Genomic DNA, 10,000 nt, shown 5'->3' on the forward strand with positions numbered 1-10,000 from the left:
GTCATTGTGACTAAGACTACGACTAAATTTAAAAAAGCTGACAAAATTAACACTGGTACGCACGCGCGCACGTACGCACACCCACACATCACCCTTTTTCAGTTCACTCACAGTGGCTTGTCGGTGCTGTGGCTGAAACGGATGTCCCCCTGCCTCAGCTCGGCCATGGTGAAGGTCTGGTCGCGGTGCAGCGTGCTCTCCGCCCCCTCCTGCAGACGCAGGAGCAGCCCGTTGGTGGGCGGCTGCAGCAGCTGCAGCAGCAGGTTGTGGGCGGGGCTGTCCGGGTCCTCCGCCCTCAGTAACCACACCCCCAGGGGGCGGACCCCGCCAGCCGGGACCAACAGGGAGCCGTTGACGTGCAGCACGGGAGGCCGTGTGTTGGCTGAGGGAGAGAGGGAGAGAGAGGGAGAGAGAGAAAGAGAGAGAGAGAGAGAGAGAGAGAGAGAGAGAGGGAGAGAGAGAGAGAGAGAGAAAGAGGGAAGGGTGGGTGGATGGATGGATGGATGGATGGAGAGTGGAAGGGAGATGAAAAGAGGGAAAGAAGGATATTATATTGACCTCAAAGGAAATTCAGTGCAATACATAATGCACATATACAAAAAAAACATAATGCACACATTTTTGCAGTCATACAGTACATTCTACATACAACCATTCAAGTTCACCATTCAGAGGTAAAAAAGAGATAATAATAGTGCAAGGAAAGTGACCTTATAATAGGGCTGCACCATTATGGAATATCATGATTGAATGAATCATGATTATTTGGGTCAAAATCATAATCACGGTTATTAATCACGCTTATTGATTTTTGCTGATTTTTAAAAAAATTATAACAAAATGAAATACAATCAATAATGAATTACATACCGGATGAGCAAAATGAAATGAATTGTAATAATTATGTAAAAGGCAATAGCATGACACTTAGGTGAACCGATTTCCGACCAGAAACACGAGCCTGTCAGTATGTTCTAGCTTTAAGGATGCTCTTGAAGGTAAGTTACTATTGCCACGATTAAATCACGATTGAAATCACGACTTCGAGATCACGATTATATCACGATTTTCGATTATTTTCGATTAATTGTGCAGCCCTACCTTATAATAGTACTAAAGTCTCCTAATAGGGATTATTATAATCCAACAAGGAAGGAAAGGTTGAAAAGGTGTCCTGATGAGATGCATTGTTGGAATCAATTACATTATAGCGACTTAATAGGATTGGCCAGTGGTATAGGAGAGTCCTTCAGTGAAGGAGAGAGGGGAGGAGAGAGTGAGGGAGGGGGATGGGTGGTTGGGGGAATAGTTGGAAAGAAATGGAGGGAGAGAGGAAAATGGAGCAAGGAGAATGGAGTGGAGGGATAGTGGAAGAAAGGGATGGGTGGACAGAGAGGGGGAGAGATGGAAGGAGAGACGGAGGCAGAGAAGATGAGATGGTCGATAAAGAGAGAGAGAGGGATGCAGAGAGGATGCAGGGAAGAAGATGTAAAGGAGAGGGAGAAATAGATAGAGATGGAGGGATGATAGACAGAAGCAGGGAGGGAGGGAACGGCAGGGAGGGCAGACGGAGATATAGGATTGGATGAAGAGAGCAATGGAGGAAGCGCGATAATGAAAGAGATACAGAGGGCGATTACAACCGAGATTACAGACAGTGAACCTTCCTGTGGCACCCTTTATCTTAACAAGTGATAACGACAGTGAGCACAGCGAATGACAGCAGGAGAGATAGAGATACAGAGATAGAGGAAGAGATCCAGACAAAAAGGAGAGAGAGAGAGAGAGAGAGAGAGAGAGAGAGAGAGAGAGAGAGAGAGAGAGAGCGAGAGAGCGAGAGAGAGAGAGAGCGAGAGAGCGAGAGAGAGAGAGAGAGACATCATTCAATGTAAAAGTCACATTTACAAACCCTATGTCACCACCATCAATGCAGGGTGAATCCGCGCTTATTGAGAGACACAATTAAACTAAAACAACAATGACCGCGATCAAAGCCAAACGGCTGCCCAGCTCCCGTTTGTTTCCCCCTCAATCATTAAATCTGTTTGCCTTCCTTGTAATTACCCCGGCGATCCATTCTGCCGGACTAATCGTTGACGTGCCGATAGACCATTTCAAAGGGCCCTGAATTTAATTAAATCGAGTGCTTAGCGAGTGTAATAACTTGGGGGGCCGACTATTGCTATAAACTGTGCACCGTCCTGATAGGATAAAACGCAGAGCCATGAGCTGTCAAACACTCAGTCAACTCAGACAACAACATCCATCCCCTTGGTGATTACTTAATGGCATCTTCCTAATCAGACAGGGGGAAAAGCTAGCAGGTAAAGCATGCACCATGTTGGGGGAGGTGCCATGGCTCAAGACCATTGACCAATCCCACTGTCTGATTTATTTCTTGTCTCTTCCATGTAGTGTCTTCGCCAATTAAAGGCAAAACGTCACAGCAAACACAGACGTTGTGGAGCTACAGAATATCAAGACAAGTCATGTAATAAAAAAAGGGCAAAAGTGGGTCTCAGGGTTCAAATTCGGCCTGGGTTCTTTCCATTCCCCATCTGTCTCACTCACTCCTTTCCCTTATGACCCTTTACCGCCTTATCTATAAAAAACAGAACTGCATAGAAGCACTTTGAATTGACCTCAGAAAACCTTTTGAAATTTTAAACATTTTTTCTGGGCTTTCATGGGCTTTCGTGCCTTTAATGAGGACAGAAGATTGACAGAAAATGATTAGGAGAGAGAGAGAAGGGTAACTTGGGAGATAGCCCAGGACGGATTCGAACCTCCGATACGCTGACACTCAGATGAACTTTGTCTTTTGTGCTGGAGTAGTTTAAACTTGCTGTTGGGCAAGCCATTTTCTTTTCAGAATTTTGTTGGATGCCATGATGCCACTTTACATTTAGTCCTCTGAGCAGCTGTCAAGGGTTATGTATCTTTTTATTAGACAAGACCATGACAGAATGCCAATACCTATACGATCTTAATTTACTTCAAAATGGGGAAGAATGCAATAACTTGCTACATTTATTTTCAAAAGCAACTCGCTCTGTACGGGTTATTTATTTATTTATTTACTTATTTTTGCCTGGGAATTAAAAAAGTATATTGATCCAATAGTCGTATGACTGAAATGCAATTGCATGTGGTGATTTCTCATGTCCTGCATATGACATAGAAACCATTCATTCAGTGGAACTTATTACAATGGTCTGACATAACATAAGCGAGTAAAACTTAAATCCATGACAAACCTTGCGGCTGGATTTCTGATCCCTTTTTTATGTTGTGCCATAGCTGGAATACTGTACATGCATACATGTGTCCTGCAGTGCAGTGCAACCTCTGAATATTTAACACGCTGCTTTAGCACAGTTCCATACAGCATGGCATCCATTATGGATGGTGACAGAGCTCTTTTCCGAGAGTGTGTGTGTGTGTGTGTGTGTGTGTGTGTGTGTGTGTGTGTGTGTGTGTGTGTGTGTGTGTGTGTGTGTGTGTGTGTGTGTGTGTGTGTGTGTGTGTGTGTGTGTGTGTGTGTGTATGCAGACCCAAAAGACTGGAAACAGCTGCCTCGATATCATATAAACACATATATACTGATGTGTATACAGCACATACAAATTCATGCAGACACACACACATGGACACACTCTCACTCTCTATCTCTCACACACACACACACACACACACACACACACACACACACACACACACACACACACACACACACACACACACACACACACACACACAAAAGCAATGACCCAATTACAGGAAGTGATTTTGTTTACCTTGACAGACATGTGCTTTCCAGTCGGCGTAGGAACCAGGGCCGCAGTCCGGGGTGCAGGCTCCGTCTTTCAGGAAGAGATTCTCCTCACATGCAGAACACCAGCTCTCCCCTCCACACTGCAGACACCCCGCAGAGCATGCTGGAGGGAGAGAGAGAAGGGATGAGTGTGCGTGTGTGTGTGTGTGTGTGTGTGTGTGTGTGTGTGTGTGTGTGTGTGTGTGTGTGTGTGTGTGTGTGTGTGTGTGTGTGTGTGTGTGCGCGCGCGCACGCGCGTGTGTGTGTGCGCGCGCGCGTGTGTGTGTGTGTGTGTGTGTGTGTGTGTGTGTGTGTGTGCGTGCATCAGTGAATCAGTCAGGCAGTTTTTCTTTTACTTAAGCATAATCTATTACGGGCAGTGTGTGTCCGGGTGCACACATTTCTGTGTGATGTAGGTGCGCACAACAGGGTGCCTTTTTAAAATATTATTTTTTGTAGTTTTTCTTCATCATTATCACATCTAAGGCCTCAGGCTTCCTTTTTTCTGTGCATCATCCAGAAGTGATTATTCATACAGTAACTCCAGAACTTTAAACTCACAGAAGAAAAAGAAGAAGAAGAAGAAGAGAAGAAACAGAGGAGGAGAAGAAGAAGATAGGTGACGTAGGAATGTGATGGCATATGTGTAGTGATATCTGTTACATGTTTTTGTTATGTCTTGTCCTCTTCCATCAGGGACCATGCTGGAAATAAGTGTTTACGCTTTTACTTACATGTTATCCCTTGGATACCTTTTTGTCTTCCTATATCCATAAATCAGTGTTTCCTAAACTTTTTCAGAGCGAGGACCACTTTGTCCCCCAAAAAATGTTCAGGGACCACCTATCAACTGAATGGACAATTGGTACTAATTTGACATTGCTCATTTCGATACAAATCCCTTACTTTTTTGACATTACAAGACAGTCTTATTGTTATGAAAACGTGACTTCAGCTATGTTTAGCTTTGTAATTATGTTACAAAATATAGCCTATTGCTAGCTTGTCTCGGAAAAGTAGAAATCCCCTCGCGGACCACCTGAACTCTGTCGCGGAAAACAAGTGGTCCCCGGACCACACTTTGAGAATCACTGCCATAAATAAACCAAACCAAACCAAAGAAGTGAGTAATGGGTGAGGACGGGTGATGATGGTAAAAGGCCACTTTGGCATCAGTTGTCCCAGGCCCCGGAAGAGAGGGGATCCCCAATCGCTCCTCATTACATAGTACGCTATATGGGGTGGCGGGTGGGGGCCTTTAAAATAGCTTTGCCCTTGGGCTCGTCTTGTGCTGGGCGTGGTGGAGAGCTCTCCTCACCGGAACACTGCTGCTGAGTGCTGTCCAGGTAATGACGAGGCCCACACGCCCGCACACACTGGCCCAGCAGACTGGCGTAGGAAGCCTGGCATCGGTCACACTGCCCGGGCCCATGGCACTGATCGCAGTGGTCATCACAGCCTGGAAAATTGAATTCAGCATTAATACATCATAGTAATATTAGCAAGTCAGCTCTATATGGCATTTTTAGTGTGAATAATAGATACTAATACATTTAACAAGATTATTTCTGCCTAAACAATACATTTTGCTGTAATTCCACACTTAAGCTGGGCTCAAATTACAACTATTGGCCCGATTCTTGACTGAAAAAACCCCTTACGGCCTTCGGGAGAACATGGATACGATGTTAAAGTTGTGTAGTGTGACCCCAGCTTCAGAAACTAGGACCAATTTCAAGAGTGTAAAATCATTAGAGCACCTCGGATGTTGAATTAACCCATTAACACCTAAAGCACCTGCAAAAATGCCTAAGCCCTTTTCAAAAAGGTTGCCCTCAGCCAATAAAAACCTAAATATCTTGGCCTCTGAAGCACATAAAAACATGTTATCCGTTGATTTTAAACCCTAAGACATTCATCTTGCATTAGAATGTGTTCACTCAGCTCTAATACACCAAGAGTAGGGATGCACACTAGGGGTGGGCGATATGGGCAAAAAAAGTTATCTCGATAATTTTTAGAATTTTCACGATAACGATAATTTGACGATAATTTCCAAAAACACTTGCAAAAACAAGTAGGGCCTATAATGGGGGGGGTAAATCAATGTGTACCGTAATATGGGAATTTGGCATGGCAGGGAAGGGTGAGTAAAGCAGAACATTGTAGGCCTATGTAGCCTAAAACTGCATGTTACCAAGAGGTCTGCATAAATGATGGCATGTCTACATCACAAAGCATGGCAGTATACCAAAGCTACACATTTATGCAGTCTATGATTTGTGCATGATTCCAGACTAATTTCAATTCTGCACTGGAGGTAGTAGTGTTGCATTTTGTGTTTTAACTGGGGAGGGACAGAGAGTTGGGAAAAAATGCTGTGCTGAAGAGCTTTCACTTTTTGAATTTAATAATATGCATATGCTGGACTGTAAAGTAATACTTCATCACTTGTCATGAAAACATATTCATGTAAATAAAAAATAGTTTTATGATGTATTGCTAATGATTCTGTTAGAGGACAGTCATTTTTGACTTGGAAACAGTGCATTTGTAGATAGGAAGCAGAACCTAACTATGGCAGCTGCAAATTGCATGTGTTGGATTTCACACATTGTAATTTAACTCACTGCGCGAGTCTAACTTAACATTACTTGTCCACCTAAGCAGTTATGATATCTATAGAGCTCGAAAGTCCCGCCCCTTAGTTCCGCGTTTCACGGGACCTAAGCTGACCATCTAACAACGTGGTAGAGAGTAAATATCTTCTGATCTCAGTCATGATATGCGCTGGCCTACAAATATGCTGTTTAAGATGATAGATAAAGATTATTCATGCAGAAGTATCAATGTTTTGTTCCTAGGCGGTCGCCATGAAAAATGTGAAGAAACACAGCTTTCTAAAAAATGTGGGGGTTTGTACGAAAAATTAAGCAAAAATATCAGAAACAACATATATGGAGCTCGTGGCACAACTCGAAGGGGATCGAAATATCATTTTAATACTGCCATTGTATTACATGCTACGATTTTCGGCTAAAAACGCCGTTGAGGTTCCATGAAATCGGGGGAAGTGACCTCACTTTCAAGCTCTATACATGCAGGTGGGTGTTTGAGTAGTGAGTAACAGCCAATCTAGTTGTAGAGAACAACATTGCTTAGCCTATTTCGCTAACTAGTGTGCTAACTAGCGAATTCTCAGACCAGAGACAAAGCTATTTCTCCTCCTAACTTTGGCTTTCCATAATCACAGATGGTTGCTGGTTAAAGCACATAGTTCCAAAACGCCCTCAGCATCATGCAATGGCTGGTTTAATGGTTGAATTCCTCATGTAAATCCACCATTTGGATAACAGCAACTCTCCTTCACTGCCCTGCAGCAGCAGCGCTCTCTCTTCCAAAACGCTGCAGCCCGCCCCCCTCAGCACTGTCTGCTCATTGGTTCACAGACTTATTCTCCAGTTCACAACAACATTACTATTGGCTCAAAGGCTTGGCTGTCGTCGCTGTCTGGAGGAGTCCTGTCACAGCGCTTTGTTGAGTTTAGCGACTTCATAAAAATATCTTGATATTGCAAAATTACTCATCGTCAAAACAACATTCACGATAATTTTGCAGACGATATGTATCGCCCACCCTTAATGCAAACCATTAATCGATTAATCGACTTTAATCGATCAATGCATTAATCGATTAAAAAACATTAATCACAATTAATGGACAATGCAACTGACAAGAGACCCAGGTGAAAATGGGCATGTGAAGAGTGTGTGTGAACAGGGATGTGAATAGTGGGAATAATTAAATCACCGTTGGATTAAAGAATTGATCTATTTTTAATTGAGCTATTTTATCTCAATTTTTAATTAAAATGTTTAGATTTAGTGTTTTTTTCGAGAAACATTGAGATTTTTGGGGGAAAACGCAGCTTATCAATTAATCGTAAGTCGATCGATAAGGCTATCAACTAATGATTAATGAATTAATCGATAATTTGCATCCCTACTCATGAGCCTCATGCAGCTCTAGGCACCAGAGCCAATGTTCCACAATGCAACATCCAGCATCGATGGGTTAACGGCGCAACATTTACTACACGTACTGTAGACAATTCCAATGCAATACATAAGGAATGAAAAAGATGTTGGTAACAATGAAAGCTCCTGTGGTAATGTACGCAAGTTAAATTAAAGTAAAGTAATTCAAATCTATAAAGAGATCTGGTTAATAAAAAATACTGGGTCGGTGTTCCTTTAATGGGGGTAAACTCAAAATAACAGCCAACAACAACACACACACACACAGTAAAAGCAGAAATACTGGGACACAGCAGTTTTCCCATGGCTTCCTCCAGAGTATTAAAAAAGGCAATATTCATGCAGTCTTTTACTACATGAATTTCACACTTGCTTGCTAGCACTGGCCTGATAAGACAGCATAAACACAGAGCTTCTATTCCCCCTGGTGAGAGAGATGGAGAGAGAGAGAGAGAGAGAGAGAGAGAGAGAGAGAGAGAGAGAGAGAGAGAGAGAGAGAGAGAGAGACAGAGGAAGGGAGAGAGAGAGGGAGAGAATCATGAGAGACAGAGAGAGAGAGAGAGAGAGAGAGAGAGAGAGAGAGAGAATGAGAGCACGAGAGAGAGAGAGAGAGAGAGAGAGAGAGAGAGAGAGAGAGAGATAGAGAGAGAGAGAGAGTGTGTGTGTGTGTGTGTGTGTGTGTGCATGCATGCGTGCGTGTATGTCTATTGTGTCCACTGACTCAAGCATCTCTCCCCGTCCTGATAGTATCCGGCGGAGCATCCCGGGGCACACACGCCCCCCTGTAGAACGTAGCCCTCCATGCACTGCAGGCAGTCCGTATGCAGTGGCCCTCGACACGCATTGCAGCTCCAGTCGCACTCTGTGGAGACAAGAAGAGAAGAGAACACACATGTTACTGCGGCAGTTACTGGAGCAGCCATGGGCAGTGCAGGGCAGTGGTCCTACGATCAGGGGGTTGAAGGTTCGAGGGAGGTTAGAAGGGAAGATGGAGAAATGACTAACGGATGCTGATGTTGAAATAGAGCGGAGTGAGTGTGTGTGAGAAAATTATTGGAAAGGGTAATGGAATAAAGGAAATGAGAGAAGGAAGTAACTCAATGTGAGTTACATAGACGAGTGAGAATACATGCTACTACATGTCATTGTTCCTACAGCAATGTCCTCATGGCGTATACTGTACGTACGTCTCACTGCGCTAATGCTATTTCCATTCCCAGAGCCGGGTTTACCAAGAAGCACACTAGGCAGTTGCCTAGGGCCCCACCAAATGTGCCCACTGTAGGGGGCCCCCAACAGCCATGGTAAATACCAGGGAAGTCATTCAGAAGGGCCCCATGTCTATATTTTGCCAAGGGCCCCCAGATAGATAGATAGATAGATAGATAGATAGATAGATAGATAGATAGATAGATAGATAGATAGATAGATAGATAGATAGATAGATAGATAGATAGATAGATAGATAGATAGATTGTTTATTTGTCCTTTCGGGCAATTGTTTTGTGCCATTTGGGTAGAACGGCTGCTGTCCATTCCTGCCGTCCGCCAACTGCACACGGTTCTCCACATCCTCCTAATCACCACAACGTCATTTAGAGACCTTAGATCCACCGCCGTCACCTCTCCTAATGTGCTTTTAATGACTTTTAAAGTACGCCTTTCCCTCCTCTGTAAGACCTCAAGAGTAGACCTGGTGAAGCCGCCCCCTCATTTTTGATCATTGCTACATGCGAGTGTTTCTTGTTTGGGGGTCTCTGCATCTTTTCGGGGGGAAAAAAACAAGCCTTCGCAAACCTCCACATATGCCGTAGCACAAGATGAAGGTCCATGGATCAAGGCGGAAACCCATTCATCTGGAGAGAGTCAGGTTATAAAAGACCTTGAAGTATTTCATACTTCATGATTTCAATCTATGATTTCTGACAGTGTGTACTAATTGCTGACCATATTCTACAAACTACAGTAGTCACAGCGGGGACGTTGTCTGCTATTTGATGACCGTTTTGAAGCCAAATTGGTATAAATTGCCATATCAAATAACAATTTAGCATCAAATTGATGATGACATACTGACATCAACTTGACCTTCATTTTGCAGTTAATTTTGACCTCATCATTATTGGCACAAACATGGGGTAAAATGGCT

The 10,000-nt window shown here is 43.5% G+C and overlaps 1 protein-coding gene across 1 annotated transcript in view; it reads right to left on the bottom strand.

Moving 5' to 3' along the window:
• The window catches only part of fras1 (Fraser extracellular matrix complex subunit 1), a 253,885-nt gene that overhangs the window by 89,903 nt on the left and 153,982 nt on the right, over window positions 1-10,000 (bottom strand). The window contains exons 24-27 of the mRNA XM_063195280.1: window positions 8,573-8,713; window positions 5,133-5,273; window positions 3,798-3,938; window positions 112-382 (exon numbers count right to left, since the gene is read on the bottom strand). Coding sequence (XP_063051350.1) covers window positions 112-382; window positions 3,798-3,938; window positions 5,133-5,273; window positions 8,573-8,713 — 694 coding nt within the window. The remainder of the gene's footprint in view (window positions 1-111; window positions 383-3,797; window positions 3,939-5,132; window positions 5,274-8,572; window positions 8,714-10,000) is intronic.

Source organism: Engraulis encrasicolus, chromosome 3 (assembly GCF_034702125.1).
Source record: "Engraulis encrasicolus isolate BLACKSEA-1 chromosome 3, IST_EnEncr_1.0, whole genome shotgun sequence".
NCBI classification, from domain to species: Eukaryota; Metazoa; Chordata; class Actinopteri; order Clupeiformes; family Engraulidae; genus Engraulis; species Engraulis encrasicolus.